The sequence below is a fragment of the Pelophylax lessonae genome (genome assembly GCF_965119305.1).
Source record: "Pelophylax lessonae genome assembly, chromosome: 2".
Taxonomy (NCBI): Eukaryota; Metazoa; Chordata; class Amphibia; order Anura; family Ranidae; genus Pelophylax; species Pelophylax lessonae.
Genome location: NC_138769.1, coordinates 650,980,826 through 650,998,387, shown reverse-complemented (window position 1 = coordinate 650,998,387; position 17,562 = coordinate 650,980,826). Strand labels below are relative to the sequence as shown.

The 17,562-nt window shown below is 43.9% G+C and overlaps 1 protein-coding gene across 1 annotated transcript in view; it reads right to left on the bottom strand.

The window, feature by feature from the left end:
• The window catches only part of COG6 (component of oligomeric golgi complex 6), a 229,994-nt gene that overhangs the window by 17,690 nt on the left and 194,742 nt on the right, over window positions 1–17,562 (bottom strand). The window contains exons 16-18 of the mRNA XM_082246503.1: window positions 16,096–16,203; window positions 12,098–12,151; window positions 3,136–3,215 (exon numbers count right to left, since the gene is read on the bottom strand). Coding sequence (XP_082102629.1) covers window positions 3,136–3,215; window positions 12,098–12,151; window positions 16,096–16,203 — 242 coding nt within the window. The remainder of the gene's footprint in view (window positions 1–3,135; window positions 3,216–12,097; window positions 12,152–16,095; window positions 16,204–17,562) is intronic.

The following is a 17,562-nucleotide window of genomic DNA, read 5'->3' as shown; positions in this document are numbered from 1 at the left end:
TATTTGTAAAAAAATTTGAAAACCATTTATCATTTTCCTTCCACTTCACAATTATGTGTTTCTGTGTTGGTCGATCACATAAAACAAAGATTTTGATTGTAACATGACAACATGTGGAAAATTTCAAAGGGTATAAATACTTTTTCCAAGGCACTGTATGAGTGCATCCTTTCTGGTATGGTAAACACCTTATGTCTGGATATGCACAGGCAATGGACTACTTCTGAACAAAATCCTCACAAAACAGATACAAAGCCAGCAAGCGCTTAGTGGGAGCAAACCATCTACAAGGGTGCTTCCAATCTCCTTAAAGCAAGGGAAACTCTTAGCAGCCTCAGGAGTCTTAAAATAGAAAACAGAGAAACAGTACTTGTAGGAGCAACAAGCTGATCCTCTCATTTCAGAGTGGTGTGCATTGCATCAATCAATAAGAGTTGAAACTATCCCTGTAACTTGCAAGCAATAGCAGTAGACTGGACCTTGTCCGGGGTATGCTCATTAGTCAAGGACTTGGAGCAACTTAGAATCAAAGTAACTGATGGCTCTGATGGCACTAAGACCATGGGTAAATATTCGATGTTGGTGAAGGGGGGGGGGGGTAGCAGCAACTAAAAGAACTGGGTCAGTTGTGCCATATAATCTTACATGGTCATGGTAAAAACCTCAGCCAAGAGTACATGGAATCCAGCTACACACAATGGAGCCATCCTAGGATGGGATAGACCTCAGGCTACACCATGAAAAGGCGCACTGCAAACATTCCCAGAGCGGTTAGTAGAAAGTAAGCTGAGAGCACCCTGTAACACGGGACTGTCCCCTACTCACTAGAATCAGACACATTGCGACTGCAGTGCAAAAGGGTCAGAGTATGCAGTAAGGCCTTCAACACTTACAAACCCTGGACAGCAGGTAGTAGGTGAAAAGTCAGAAGGCCAGAGCTGACCAAAGTCACTAAAGGCAGGCAGCAGGAATAGACTGAAGATCAAAGTTTCATATGGACCTTTGCAAGAAGCTGCAGCAGCAGTGAGAAGCTTCTTTGACACTGTATGGTGGGAAAGAGCCTGTAGTGCCCAGGTATGCAAAACTCCATGGCCAAACAGTCAGAAAATAATAAATAATGGCACCTGGTGACCAATAAAGTTGAGAGAGCTTGGTCTGACCAGCCTACTATGTGAGTCATTAGAGACAGGGCAGGCACAGAGGCAATGCCAATGGCTCTGAACCTGGAAAGCACTCCACAGCTTACTTTCCGCAAAGCGGAGTCAAGAAAGAGCTTATTGCCCACTTCCAGGCTAGCCTTGCAACATCTAATCAAACGCAAGACAGAGGCAGTATGATCTGTTTGTGTGTATTTTACATAAACAGGGCATTCAGTAAGAGGGAATGACTATAATGGGCTGCCTCACTGGCCATGAATGCGCGCAGGGGGCAGGAAGGGGCTAGTAAACTTCCGTAACATCAATAAATGCTGGTGCTTTTCCTGGTGGAACAGCCTGTCATTTGGCTTTAACTATAGGTTTCTTAGGGCTGCTGCAGTTACTTGCAGTTTATACAAGCAGAAGTTTGCTTTGTTTTTTTTTTTTTAATAATGCCAAAGTCTCTTTAAATAGCTTATCATACTGGTGGATGGCAGCAATGAAATCTTAGTCACTTCAAGTAATTAACAGCAAGAATACATTTTCCCAGTTCAAAAGTTGAGCACTCATTTCTCCAGCAATGCTCTTAAACACATGAACATCTCTAGTGAACATTTCTTTAAAAAAAAAAAAAGAAAATATATATATGTTGCTATTTCTTAGTATATCAACTGGCGCTGCACCTAAGCTACACTGGGTCACTCATTCCATTATAAAGCATGCTGCTCTGGTGAAGGGAAAATGTACAATAAAGTAGTACATTCTATATTAATATTTTAATGTTTGCACAAAAATATATTCACTGTAAAATCCTTTTGTTGGAATCCATTAAAGCACACAGGAAGTCTTTCACCTTCCAGTTATACTACAGGAGGCTTAGACAATGGCAAAAAAAAAAAATCTGTAGGCTAGCTCAGGATAACCATTCCTACTACCAGCATGGCTCAGTTCTGTGGCAAAGCAGTACGAAAAACATGATCATAAACACAGTGGGGTTGATAAGGTCAATGAACTCCAAGAAAAAAAAAAAAAAAAAAGAACAGTACAAAAATCTGTTTTTCTTTGGTCTCCTTTGAGGAACATAGGAAGTCTTTCACCTTTGGGTAGTCCAAAAGCAGTCCAACTGAAGGCAACACAGCAAACAATAGCTAACAGGTGCAATAAAAAAGAGAGCAGGGGACTGCCTGCAACTTAAAGCTCCACCTGCATGACCTTACACCAGAAGCCCAGGATCCGATGAGGCAGCATGCACCAGGCTCTGGTAAAGGAAAAGGCCCTTAACTTACTGCAGTGGTGGTTTAGAAGATGCCCTGTGGTCCCAACAATGCAGACAAGTTGCCAGACAGGATCCATGGGAACATGCCACATCCAGTCTTCACCTCTTCCAGTGGGCATATTTGCTAAGAAGTAAAGGACAGAATTCGCCCAGTAGGTGTATCTCAGGCCTGGACCTGTACAGTTCTCTGCAACTGACTCACACTGTCCACCAGGTGTATTGGAGAGTGCCCGCAGTACAGCTCAGTGCCCTAAGATCATGTTACAAGTCAGCCCTGCATCTTTGGCATGCTGGGACCCAGACACAGCCTCCAAGGCTTTTCCCAGGATCAACAGATCCAGAAAATTGCATTATTGAGCCCTTTGGCTCTGCATCAAATGAAGGATCTTGAGGAACAAGTGGATTCTGATAGAAGTAGAAGGTGACTTGTAATTGTAGAAAGTCTCTCTGATTCTCTTAAGAAAGTAGAAAAAAAAGAAAAGAAAAGAGCATAATAGGAGTGGGAGCGGTTATATTTGGCTGACTAACAGATTTGTTTGTTAGCATCCAATCTCCTATAGAGAGCAGCAACAACCGCTCGTCTTAGACTGAACTCTATATCCCCTAATGAACGATAAAGAAAAGCATATTTCGAGTTCTGCCTGCTCTCCAAGGAGAAAATCGCTGCAAATGATGCAATGATAAAAGTTTCAAAAGGTTACAGTAGTAAATAATGTTACTTACTTCACAGTGGCACTGAGGAAGAAATTCAGCTGTGGCATCTGCAGATTATCTGGAGCCCCCAGGTAACGATCAAACTGCACCTAAAGTCATTAATATCAAAGCAATTATAACTGATGGCAGAACATCATTTACAGGTAACCCTTAATGACCAGTTAAATAGGAAAAGTCTGCATACAGATAATCCTGCCCACTTTGTCTACTGTCTGAAGCTAGTTCTAGCTAACTAAAAAGTGACACAAACATTAAAAAACATGCACGTGTGACTCTTCTAATAGCAACAAATCTGATGCTTACTGCATTCATATATTTAAAGAATAGGTTGACCTTTAGTCAATAAATTATAAATGTAAATTATTTAGCAGGTTAAGAAAAATGGCCTTTTTGTACTTACTGTAAAATCCATTTCTCTGAGATCAACGGACACAGCGCTCCATAAATCATAACTAGTGGGTTATATTGCCTCCTGCAGAAATAGGACTAGGCAGAACAAAAAACACCTGGCTACGCCCATGAGCCATCCCCAGCTGGTACAAAACCCCCCTCTCTGCTCTAGGTAATCAGTATCAGAAGTATCAGAACTCCATGGAGGGGTTGGTGCTGTGTCCGTCGATGAACTCAGAGAAATGGATTTTACTGCAAGTACAAAAATTCCCATTTTCTCTTTCGTTTATCGACGGACACAGCGCTCCATAATTCATAATTAGTGGGACGTCCAAAAGCAGTGCCAAAAAGAAAATGAGGGGTGGGGAAAATAACCCAAGGCTAAGATTAAGAGCCCTTAACCAGTACACAGGAGCCCCATCTGAAAAATAAAAGTTTAAATAAAAACACCACTCAAGAGGGAACAGCCTCTCTTAAACAGTAGCCTGCAAAACTTTGCAGCCAAAAGAGGCATCCGCAGATGCCAAAGTATCTACTTTATAGAATTTTGTAAAGGTATGCACGGTCGACCAAGTGGCCGAGCTTGCAAACTTGTGATATTGAAATCTGATGACGGAAGGCCCAAGAAAGCACTCAGCGCCTGAGTAGAATGCGTCGTGACAGGGAAAAGTGGAACCTGACCTTTAATCGAATAGGCCAGAGTCACCTTCTGTCTCATCCATCTGGAGATGATAGCAGAAGAAGCGGCCAGCCCTTTTCTTGGTTGGTCCGAAACCACAAAAAGCGAGTCTGACCTCTGAAAAGACTTTAGTAGCTGCCAGATACACCTGAATTGGATGAACCACATCCAAGGTATGCAAGGCAAATTTCTTGAGATTAGTCGGCTTGGGACACAAGGAAGGCAACACAATGTCCTCATTTAAATGGAAGTCAAAGGCAACTTTGGGCAGAAATGATGGACAGGGATGAAGAACCCCTTTATCCCTATGGACCACTAAATAGGGACTGCGACAGAATAATGCCGCCAATTTCGATACAATGCGGGCCAAGGTAACAGCCACCAAGAATGGGGCTCAAGGCCAACTTCTGATCAAGGCCCTGTTGAAGAAAGGTTAAGATCCGAGCCACAGAAAAGGATTGAAGATGAGCGCCAATCGACTCACACCAAGAAATGTACGCTTTCCACACATGATGGTATATCTTGCTGGAACACGACTTCCTCGCCTTCGCCATAGTAGGGATCACTGATCCAGACAGACCTCTATCCCTCAGTACCTGGCTCGTCACGAACTTCAGTATCCTCCTGTGGAGCCGAACCTGCTAAAGGAGCTGCATGTAAGACTGTGCAAACAGAACTGTTTTGAAGGTGGATACCACCAGACTCAGAATATGTATGCAAAGCAGGAGACAAAACTATCTGTGTGACAGCATCCTGTGGTCCCTGAAGTTTGTGCAGAAGAAGGACCACCCTAGTCAGAAATAGAATCAAACTGAGGTAAATAAAGTCCCTGGACAGGGATGAAGGGACCTTAGGTAGTTTAGACATCACCTGAACCTTTGCAGGAATTCAATCCACACAAGGAGACTTAGGACCCAAAAACCCTGAAAAGGACAAGCTTTGTCCCCCTTTCTGGGTACCCCCAAAAGAAACATTTTGTGGATCTCCTTGACGCTCACCTAAGAAGTCCACTGGGCCGGAAACCAGCGAAGATGTCCCCCCACCCCAATATTGGGGGAGGGCAGACCTTCATGCTGAAGGAGTCTCGTCTGCTGGGAAACAATTTCTAGGCTTACCAGACCAAGGTTGCTTAGAACCTCCCTGGGAAGATTTAAAAGATCTATTTCCCTTATTCTCAGTCCCGGAAGCACAAAATAATTTTCTATGGGCTGAGAACGAGGGCCCCCGTCTGCGGCGAGGCCCTTCCCTTTCCTTGACTGTGGCAGGAAGGTACTCTCCCCCCTGTGATACCCTTATTTTTATCATCCAGGCTAGCCCCAAACAAGCGACCGCCTTGAAAAGGCAGATCAATGAGAGTTTTCCTAGAGGCTTGGTTTGTGGACCAATTCTTAAGCCACAGCATGCGCCTAATCACCACCTTTGAAACAAAGTTTGGACAGCAAAGGAGCTGTATCCAAAGCTGCATCACAAATAAACTGCAGCCAATGGACCAACTGGTCCGCTAAATCAATATAAGCAGCGGGGACCTGCTCACCCCCCAGGCCCTGGCGCAAAAACTTGGCCCATTCAGTTAGGGTCTGAGAGAGGCAAAGACTGGCCGCAATGCCGAACCAGCTATAGTAAACATGCTGCGTGCCACAGCCTCCGCTTTCTTGTCAATCGGGTCATTAAAGGATGGGAATTCCTCTACTGGGATCATGGTTGCTTTATTCAACCTGGAAACAGGAGGGTCCACGACTGGTAGACTAGCCCACTTTTTTAAAAGGGACTCCCCAAAAGGGTAATGTACAGCAAATCGTTTGGGGACCACAAAGGGTAATTTTGGTTGTTTCCATTCCTTACAGGAAAACCTGTCAAAATAAGGCACACAAGGAAACTCCTTTGGAGTGCAAGGTGACTTATGCGTACCAAACGACACAGCCATGTCCGTGGCTACATCAGCCGCATCCTCCTTTCTTAAAGTCTAAGGCACTAGAGTGATAAGTGCGTCTACCCGCGCTTTTTAATTCGCTGCTGCGACCATGGAAGAATCATCCTCACTATCAGGTGGTGTGATATTAAGTTCCCCTGGACAGGCCACGTCTTTAGCGGCATCACACTCAGAATCAGAGGAGAGAGCCTGAGCAGGGGAGGGGGGACACGCTTCCTCCTGGACCTTTGCCCACACGCCACTTCCACCTGGGAAACTAAGGACTGCAGGACCGCCGCCAGTGCAACAATTGGAAGCTGGGGTTCCAAGGGACCTATCACCCCCATGAGGGGGGTCAGTGTGGGAGATGTGACCCTGTGACTTCATAAAGGAAAGGAAGATCTTGCAGTACAAAATTATCTTTTGGCACCACTAAAGGATCCCCACAAGGCTCAGGGTACCTATCAGAAAAAACAGAGATAACAGGGACCCCCAAAGACTCAGAAGAGTGCCAAGAATTCAAACCCAGCATCATCATGGACACTATCCCTGTTCATATGTCCCGGGCACAGGAAGAGGAAACTAAGGAGGAAGAGGAAGAGAAGGAGCTTTGGCATCCCCACGAGGCTTCAGTTGTCTCCAGCATCTCCCAGACTAAGGGAAAATGCCCCATGTGACATCATCCGCATACATGAACATGGATGCCAACCTGAGACCAGCCAGACTAAGGGAAAATGGCCACCATCAGCTACAAACACTGAAGGCTGCCAGGATCTTTCCTGCACTATCTGCAAGGGGATCCCCCCTGAAGGTAGGACACACGTTTAGGGGAGACTCCACTGTGCACTCTGCATCGATCTCTGCACTGGGACCACCCTGCACTACACCCACACTGCAAACAGCAGGGCATGCACCTAGGTGTCTCCTACACTGGGACCCCCTCCAGACTACCAAGGCGGGACACACACTATCGCAGGAGCCTTACAGAGTGGGGATAGCAGGGGAAACCCCAGGAGTCTCTGCTGCATTCTCTGCTCTGGGACCTCCACCAGACTCTAGGTCCAGACAGGGGGGAAAGGGAGTGGGGGAAGCCCAGCTCAGTGAGGGATTTAAGAATAGGAGGAGGGAACCTGTAGGTTACCCCCTTCCACCCCAAGAAAACCACCAAAAAGGGGAGAGGGGGGACTGTATTTACCCTTCCATGGTTTGGGTAATGCTCCAGACAGAACTCCTCGCCACCGAAGTAGGGGAGCTGTCTGCCAAAAGACTGCTGCGACTCAGACCCAAGCCAGTCGTATGCGACCCTGCAAGATGTTTACTCGTGGGCCACCACTGGTGCGGCAGTCTACTTCTTCAGAAGTGACTCTTTAAAGGGGTACCTTATCACAAAGCGTTTAGGAACCACAAAAGGGATGTTTTGGACGCTCCCAATCTTTGTAGACAAACTTCTCAAAATAGGAGGGATAAGGAAACACTTTTGCCATGCGAGACGGCTTGTAAGTGCCAAATGGAACAGCCACCTCCGCAGCCGGCTAAGCTGCATCCTCCATCTTCAAAGTCTCCCGCCTGGATGTAATCAGTGCATCAACCGGCGTGTTCACGATTCATCCTCACTATCTGATAGATCAGGGAGTGTGGCTAAAAACCCCGCAGCGCGGGCCACGTCCACGGAGACAGAGCCAGATACAGGATCTGACAAAACTGATGAAGGGGGGTGCTTTTTGCTAGCCCGCCGTTCAATAGCCACCTCCACCCGGGAAAAAAGGACTCCAGGTCCGCCATCAGTACATCAATGGAAAGCTGGGACCCCGAGGGACCTGCTTCCTCCAATAGGGGGTCAGGTGGGGAAACATGCTCCTAAAACTCCATGAGTGACAAGGGAGAACCCACCAGCAAAAACGTGTCCAGCACAGTTAGGGGGCTCATCCAAATGGAGGCACCGCACACGAACTACCGCAGTGGCACCCAGAGACTATGCACCCTGCAGCAGAGAGGGGGAGACCCCACCAAGACTCACCAACCCACCGGTGGAACGCTGCTCTGCAACGGAGATAGCCAGAGATCCACATGCGGCATCCAGGGGAAAAGGAAACCCAGGAGTCAACACCAGGGAAAAGGGAGGGGCCCCTACAGCCATATTCGTCACCCCAGAGACTCCCCTGTCATGGCCGCTGCTTCTGTGCACGCCGGACCAACCAATAATGGCTGCTTGACTACACAAACATGGCCACCGGGAGAGAAACACGCACAGCCCCCAAAATTATAGTGCCGACCACGGCAAAATGGTCGCCACATGCAACGCCCACAAGGCTCCCACGGACCAGGAAAAAAGGCCCTAGAGCCTAGGCCACAACTCTGCAGCAGAAGAGGAACCCAGGCCGCAAGACCACTACACTGGCAGGGCCCACCCCATCAGGGAAGTCTGTCCCGCCGGCGGCATGTCCACCCCCCCCCCAAAGGGTACTGTGCTGCACACACCAGCCCACATCCACCCCGTCCTACCCCAGGGGGGTGCACGGGAGCCCACAGGGACCACACAACAGAAGGGGGGGCCTGGGGGGGGAGACCAATAGGTCCAACCTTTCCGGGGGGTGCTCACATCCACCCCCACCGCATTTAAGGGGAGCGAGGGGACATCTTACTCACCATACCACGGAACCAGGTGGGCACCCTTCTAGACAGAACCCCTCACCACCGAAATAGGGGGCTGTCGGCCAGAAGGAATGCTGCGACTCAGGGCTGGCCAGACTGGGGGGGCCACTGAATATAGCTATTCAGCCCGTCGCCCAGCCCCGGCAGTTGATTGTAGATCTCACAGGGAAAAAAAGCAGGAGAAAAAATGCCATTTAAAAGGAAAAAATTTCCAGAACCAAAGATCCCGGCAGGGAGCTAGGTCCTTACTCCTGACTAGGCAGAAAAAACTGAAGGCCTTTAGCAGAGAGGGGGAATTAGCACTGCCCATAGGTGTAGCCAAGTGTTTTTTACTGCCTAGTGTCCTACTCCTGTAGGGGGCGATATAACCCTATGGTTCGGAATATGGAGCACTGTCCGCCAATGAACGAAAGAGAAACAACAGTGTGGTGTATGGAACGTAAAATTAGCATTTGGACTAGTGAGCCAATTGCTTAGATTGTATACAAATAGAAGGTGCTGTGTAATGTAAACTGATTACATACAGCTCTTGGTTAGAGCTTTCAGGGCAATTTTAATCTCATGCTACTGAGTCATTTAAACCATCAATAAATCTCCCTATGAATTTACCCCACTACAACATTTTGGCTTTAGTAGTTCACATGCTGTCTCCATCCAAATCACTTCGCTTAGACACTTCAGCTTTCAACATGTCTCCCTATGATAACAGACACCCCATGATGCCTTGCACTTTCTGTTGACTCCAATCTGTACATACATGCTGCTGCCCTGTTCCCTGGCACATCACATTGGCGTACACAGGGATTGCACATCCCAGGGTAACACTATTACCACTTAAGAGGCATTGTCACCCTATCAACTAAAGCCAATAAAATGGCAGGGTCACAAGGTAAAGATAATAAAGATTTATGAAAGGAAGGAAGGAAGGAAAAATTGCTAGTGAAAGGGGCAGGTAAGCTATTACTTTAAACATTATTCATGTTAGTTTAGTTTTATATACACTTTAACTGCTTGTTAGCAGCCATCTGAGCACAATGTGCTGCCAATATGATGACTGTCAACAGGTCAACAAATCCAAATCTTTTCTTTTTAGTTATAGAAAAAGTACAGAAAGGTTAGAACTCCTGCTGTCTGGGGTTCTGTTGGGGTGTTTTTAGGGGAAAAAAAAAAAAAAAACCAACAGAATTGGTCGTCCTTCCCCCACCACAACTAGTATCATCATTGGAAGATTTTCCCTCTATTCCTGCTGAGGTGAATATTGTAAAATGCTTAATTTCCTATCACTTTCTGTCCTAGTAACAATGTGTGAAAATGTAACATGGCTTCTCACTCATCCACACGCTATCCAAAATGTAAAAAAGTTTTGACTAAACACATACTTTACACTTCTCAGTAGCAAATTAAATTGAAATTGCTCATGTAGTCCTAGATTTAAGAACAGAGTCCAGAAAAACCAATTGGGGGCATAAAATATGAGCTAGTATAAAAATAGCTTTGCAGATGTAAAATCTTTTTAAAAGGATTGTGAACATTTTGCTCATATATTAACTATATAAATATAAGAACTTGTATTCACCACACTTTGAAATTACGGTAACTTCTGTTCAACTAATGGCCCCATTTTGCTAGTACCATTTATAGCATCAAAAAGGTCTAAGGTAAGACTAATCCACAGCCATTTACTGCTCCATTGGATTGAAAAGTCAAGAGCCAGACTCGATGAATTGAATAAGTGGACAGAAAGGGTACTACTGTTTAACAATGCCAGAGTTTGTAGCCTACTTTTACAAACACCAAACATATAATTATGCAGTGGTTAAAAAAACATATCCAGCAGTAATCCAACTCTGCACTTGGCTACATCGGCCAGTACACAGTTCAGATGGAGTTCACAAAATAATGTTTACAAAAAATAAAAACCCTAAACAACCCTAATCCCTGACTCTCTGTGGTATCCCCAAAATCGGTTTCTTTGTATTCAAATAATAAAACTATTCAGTATTAACGACAAATACATTAGTGAAATTAGAGGGCAAAATGTAAGCTAGAATTCCAGGTAATGCATAACTAATCTTAAAAATGCACCCTGCCCCCTCCCAGAGCTTTTTTTCAGCGGGAACGTGGGGGGAAAGCAGTTCCAGCACCTCCAGCACTGAATGTATGACATGGCAATGGGTGCTGGGGTGTGTTGGGAGGGTCTACTGATGATGGCTGCTGGGGGATCTATTGTCACTGGTGGGAATCTATTTTTGCATGGTGGTCTATTGTTGCTGGGGGGTCTTATGTAGCGGAGGGCTCAGTTGTTGCTGTGAGGGATCAAAGCACCCCCCCCCCCCATCCAAAACAAAAAGCACAAATATCTTTTGATCTAAAACAATCCTGACTCCTATATATGTTGTATGTTACATAGTCCTGACTGTGTTCATTATCTCAACAGTTGCCGGTTTTAATGTGAAAAAACATTATGGTAAGCTCAATTATACAGTTGAGGCTGACAACACAAGAGTAACCAGGACACACTTACATACCAACAAATATGCTATTTTTCAGGAGGAACTTAAACATACGATAAACATTTCCAAATGTTTTCTATGCATAGCAAATCTTAAGTTTATTTTTTTTTTTTATTTAAATTATTGTACAGTAGCAGTAATCAGTCTCAGTTACTGAGTTAAAGTGATACTAAAGTTTCTTTTTTTGCTTAAAAATGGAATACATGTTATACTTACCTGCTCTGTGCAGTGGTTTAGCATACAGCAGCCCTGATTCTCCTCTTTTCAGGTCAATCTTCTGCTCTCCTGGCCCCTCCCTCCTGATGAGTGCCCACACAGCAAGCAGCCTGCTATGAGGGCACCCGAGCCGGGTCAAGCCACAACTCTGTGTCAATTCAGACACGTAGCCCCGGCTAGGCCCTGCCGCCTCTCTCTCTCCTCATTGGCTCACTGACTATGATTGACAGGACCCGGAGCCCAATGGTGCTCCGCTGCTGTCTAAGCCAATGTGGAGGAGAGTCCAGGGCAGCCTGGATAGAGATGGGCTCAGGTAAGTATTAGAGGGGCTGAGGGGGTCTGCTGCACACAAAAGTTTTTTTTTTTTTATCTTAATGCATAGAATGCATTAGGATAAAAAAAACCTTCTGCCATTACAATCACTTTAACTAGTGGCTTTGAGGTCTCTTCATATTTGTTTTGTCATGCGCTGTAAGGAGAGGCTGCAGCAATTAAATAAAATGCCAATCATAGGTCATTGCAAGGGTATATGATCATTAGGATGAGAGTGCAGATGTATTCACAAATAAAATCAGAAATGTAAGTATTATGCAAGTCAGTTAATAGGTATACCATTGCAGCCTTCAGTGACACAGAGTCCATGTTAGGGAGGTTGGCTAGTGGTCCCTGTAATAAGAAACAAAATTATTCATATAGGTTATGAAACAACCTTTAAATAAACTAAACTAAAGCAAAAAAAAAAAAAACTGTCCAAAAGCCATTATGGTTTACTTTAATAACTATGTAGATAGAATTACTATTTTGCCTTTTTGCAGATCACCAAAATATTACATTGTTTTGTGTAACAATTATAAAAGGGTACAAGTTACAAACTGTAGATAAGTAAATAGACATGACACAAGATATGAGGTCTCCGAATGAATACAATTACAAATGAAGAGGTTTTCTGTTATTATTCAATATGAGATTGGTTCATCCCAGCTGATATTTTAGTTTTGGTAGATGCTCGAGAGATAAAACCACACAAAGATTTATTACACAATGGGATCTCTGGCAACAGTTCCCTAGCACATACTTTAGCCATGGTAATTACAAAATGGTCCCGTTCGCCCAGTAACATTTTCAATTCATTTAGGCTCGGTTCACACTTGTGCGATGCGGGAACGCTGCGAATATGCAGCGTGTTACCGCATCGCATCCACACATCTGGCAGTTCACACTGCCATATGCGATACGCAGGGGGTGTCAATTAAAAGTTAACGACACCCCCAGTTTGATTGCATATCGCAGTGCGATCTGCAAGTACGCACAGAATCGGATCGCACAAGTGTGAACCACTGTGCGATTTGATTTTGATGCGGCTCAAAAAATGCCTCCTGTGCGTCTTTGGAGCGGATGCAGTGCGAATTCAGCCATACAAAGTGTATGGCTGAAATTCACACTGCACATGAGATCGCATGTAATGAAGGAGCAGTGCGCTCCGAATTAAATGCGATCTCCGCAGCCGCACAAGTGTGAACCGGCACTTAATATCATGAAAAATTAAACAGTGGGAATATCTAGTTGGTTATAGAACTGAAACTGCAAAGCATGTATGATGGCACCCCCTTCCCAAGTGATAGAAGAAGCTAGGGGGTGTCAGACACCACTTTTTTGTGGACTGATGCTTGGCATACACTTAAACTCAACAATATGACTGTAATTTAAAGATCATTTGGATAAAAAAAAAAAATATCTATGCTATATATATATATATATACACAGTATCTCACAAAAGTGAGTACACCCCTCACATTTTTGTAAATCTTTTATTATATGTTTTCATGTGACAACACTGAAGAAATTACACTTTGCTACAATGTAAAGTAGTGAGTGTACAGCTTGTATAATAGTGTAAATTTGCTGTCCCCTCAAAATAACTAAACACACAGCCATTAATGTTTAAACGGCTGGCAACAAAAGTAAGTACAGCCCTAAGTTAAAATGTCCAAATTGGGCCCAAAGTAATGATATTTTTTGTGGCCATCCTTATTTTCCAGCACTGCCTTAAGTCTCTTGGGCATGGAGTTCACAAGAGCTTCACAAGTTGCCACTGGAGTTTATCTTCGTCTCATCAGACCCCACAGGACATGGCTCCAGTAATCCATGTCCTTAGTCTGCTTGTCTTCAGCAAACTGTTTGCTGGCTTTCTTGTGCATCCTCTTTAGAAGAGACTTCCTTCTGGAACGACCGCCATGCAGACCAATTTGATGCTGTGTGCAGTGTATGGTCTGAGCACTGACAGGCTGACCCCCCACGCCTTCAACCTCTGTAGCAATGCTGGCAACACTCATATGTCTATTTCCCAAAGGCAACCTCTGGATATGATGCTGAGCACGTGCAATCAATTTCTTTGGTTGACCATTGCGAGGCCTGTTCTGAGTGGAACCTGTCCTGTTAAACCGCTGTATGGTCTTGGCTACCGTGCTGCAGTTCAGTTTTCAGTTTTTGTTAGCAATCATCTTTATAGCCTAGGCCATCTTTATGCAGAGCTACAATTCTTTTTTTCAGATCCTCAGAGAGTTCTTTGCCATGAGGTGCCATGTTGAACTTCCAGTGACCAGTATGAGAGAGAGTGAGAGCAATAACACCAAATTTAACACACCTGCTCCCCATTCACACCTGAGACCTTGTAACACTAACGAGTCACATGACACCGGGGAGGGAAAATGGCTAATTTGGCCCAATTTGGACATTTTCACTTAGGAGTATACTCACTTTTGTTACAAGCGGTTTAGACATTAATGGCTGTGTGCTGAGTTATTTTGAGGGGACAGTAAATTTACACTGTTATACAAGCTGTACACTCACTACTTTACATTGTAGCAAAGTGTAATTTATTCAGTGTTGTCACATGAAAAGATATAATAAAATATTTACAAAATGTGAGGGGTGTACTCACTTTTGTGACATACTGTATATACCTATCCGCATGACCACTATGCCAATTCCTGTGTAACATTACCCTCACCTGCCTCTAAAACACGCTTTAGCCTTACAAGCCTGAAAGTTTATGATTCTACGCCTTCCTGGACCTAAGAGGCTAAGGACGGACAACTATCACAATTTTTACTATTTTACGATTGGGCATTGATACTATCCAATTTAAGTTACTTGCCTTTAAGATACATTGACTTAAAAATAAAGTGATAAACCATGGCTGGCGATGTTGTCCGTTTTGCTCCTAAATGGGGTGTCCGGGATAGGAAACAACACTCCCACAATAAGATTAACACTGGTATTACTGTCAGAATTCAAACTTAATATGACTTTTACTCGATTGTATGTCTACATAAACAATCTTTTGGTATACGTTCTCTGTATACAATGTATGTCACCGATATTATTTGTTTGTACCCCTCCCCATGAAAACTCAATAAAAATGTTTGAAATAAAAAAAAAAACATTTATAAATAGCCCACCAGCGTTGGCCAGGGTAGATAGGTCACTTTACACGTTATAAGGAAGGGTTGGGTAAATAAGAATTCAACTATTTTTCTTTTATGCAAATACTTTTAAATTGCAAGGTAAAAATTGTGCATGCATGCACACTCCCAAATCTTTGTTAACTTTTCCTTTTGCCTTAGTTTTACATTCTTCATATACCATCTTGCATAGCCTATCCCATTTGCTTCCTCAGAATTAATCAGAGGTGATGGAGGCAATGCTACCCTCTGAGGAAAGTGAATTACTCCTTCACAGGAAGCTCTGTGTAGAAATTATTTTTAGCCCTGGTTCACAAATGTGCATGCAGGTTTGCGCGCGCTGCAGATAGGATAGCATATTCATTTTAAGGGGCTACCTTATCTGTGAGAAACGCGAGGAAAGAAGTCTCCAACCATTTATTGAATCACGCAGCACCAAACAGCATTGTGATGTGGCACCATGCGGTTTGGTGCACGAGAAAAATGTACCACGTGTGCCATTAAAGTGCAGCAAGTTTTTCTGCGTGTCGAGAACGCGAGAACCTTTGCATGCATTCCCCAGCCACAGAGGTGTGAACCTAGACTTATTCATTGTAAGGGTCTGGGTGTGTGATAGGACAGATCTATCCCTATATCAAACCTCCTTCTCTGTGCGCTTTGATTAGCCACTTGATACTTGTCTTACAAAATACAGCTGTCTGGATGAAGGGTGTGACTGATATAAACCAAATTGTTCTGTACAGTAATATGCTCTACTACTATGCTACTATAGGAGTATAATAAACTACCGAAATAGGTGCATGGAAAGTGTATGACCACTGAGCTGTTCAGCCAATAGAGATCAAGCCTTCCAATGTCCCATTACTAAGCCTGCACAGCAGCTGGTAAATTTGGAAAACCACATGATGAGAAGTTTTGTAAGTCTGCATGCATGCACCATTTTTAACTTGCTCCTTCAGAATGTTTGCATAAATAAAAAATAAAAAAAAAAGGAAGAAGAGAGAGACTTTGGTTCAGCCTTACTGAACCTCCTGTTCTCACAAACAATGGTGGGCAGGCAGTTCTCCACTCTAATATTTTGGGGTTATTGCATGTACCTCCTATCGCTCATTGCTCAGTTTTAGCTTTAGTGCTACCATTCCTCACCTGCTCCGGCTTATGCTGTTGAACACAGTTGTAGATCTGACTTAATCCAGCTCTGGTCAATACAAACAAGGCCTGCTCATTGATCAGTGTGTCCAGGTGAGCTTCAATCTTGATGAAACAAAAGAAAAAATAATCTGTACAGTTTCTTGCTGTCATTGTATCTGCAAAGCTTTTGCTTAAAAGGGCTTGCATTACAGCAAAGGACACCAGCTTTATAGAGAACCATTAACAATTGGACTTTGATAATTATCAAAAGATCCAGGCTCAAATTATAATGACCTGTGAGGTTTACTGATGAAAGATTTCCCCTTGTTTATCTATACATACTTTGTGTCTGATTCTTCATCTGCCGTCAGAAGGGCACACAAAAGTTGCTGTCTTGTTTACTGCCTGAATTCAAATACTGAAACAGTGCAGGGTCAGGCAGTTTATAGGGCAAGATGTCATGTGGCTTCAGAATCAAAATCAATAAAAAAAAAACTAAACAAGTAGGCAACTATGAATATTTCAGAAGTAAGCCAGCACAATTTAAAACATTTTAGAGTGAAAAATCAGACTCCTGAAAATGTTTTAAGTGGTTCTAAAGATTTGATTTTTTTTCCCCTTTAAATACTAAACACATCATACTTGCCTGCTCTGTGCAATGGTTGAGCACAGAGCAGCCCTAATAATCCTCTTCTCAGGTCCCCTGTTGGGCTCTGCTACGTTTTAGGAGGGCTGTGGGGGGAGCTGCACACTGAAGGTGTTTTACCTTTATGCATAGAATGCATGAAGGTAAAAAACCTTCACGCATTACAACCACTTTAACTTTGGAATTCTAGGCTATGAACATCTAACTGTAAAAATGCTCCATCCCACCTCCTAACACATATGCTGACCAACCTATGTAAGAAAGATGTATATGCTTAGTTATTTTCAGGCTGCTCCATTCTAGTCATGTGATCTCCCCTATGCTAGCCAGCAGTGACTGCAGAGGAGAGGAGAAAGCGCTCAACGGCTGAATATGCACCCATAGGTTGCTATGGCCCAGCAGTTGTCAGTGCTCCTGCTCCCTCCTCCCCATTGCAGCCATCACTGGCTGACACAGGGGAGCTGATCATGTGACCGGAGTGGCCTGAAAACAGGTTAAGTATTTAAATCTATCTTACACAGGTTGGCGTAGGTGTTAGGAGGGGGAGGAAGCATTTTTAAGATTAGTTAGGTATAGCCTGGAATTCCGCTTTCATTTTGTGAATTTGTTTGTTAAATTTGCAAATTTAAACACAAGCGCAGGCAAATATAAAATACTACTCTTTAATTCAATACAATAATGTTAATATTACTGAAACAGGGATTCATATTTACGTCCAATAATCTCCTACATAGCAGACGTCACACTGAAAGTGAAACATTGGGGATTCAATATTTCTGCAACATACTGTGTTCCTTACATATATTAGGTACTAGGGACAGAAGAAGGGGGTGTTC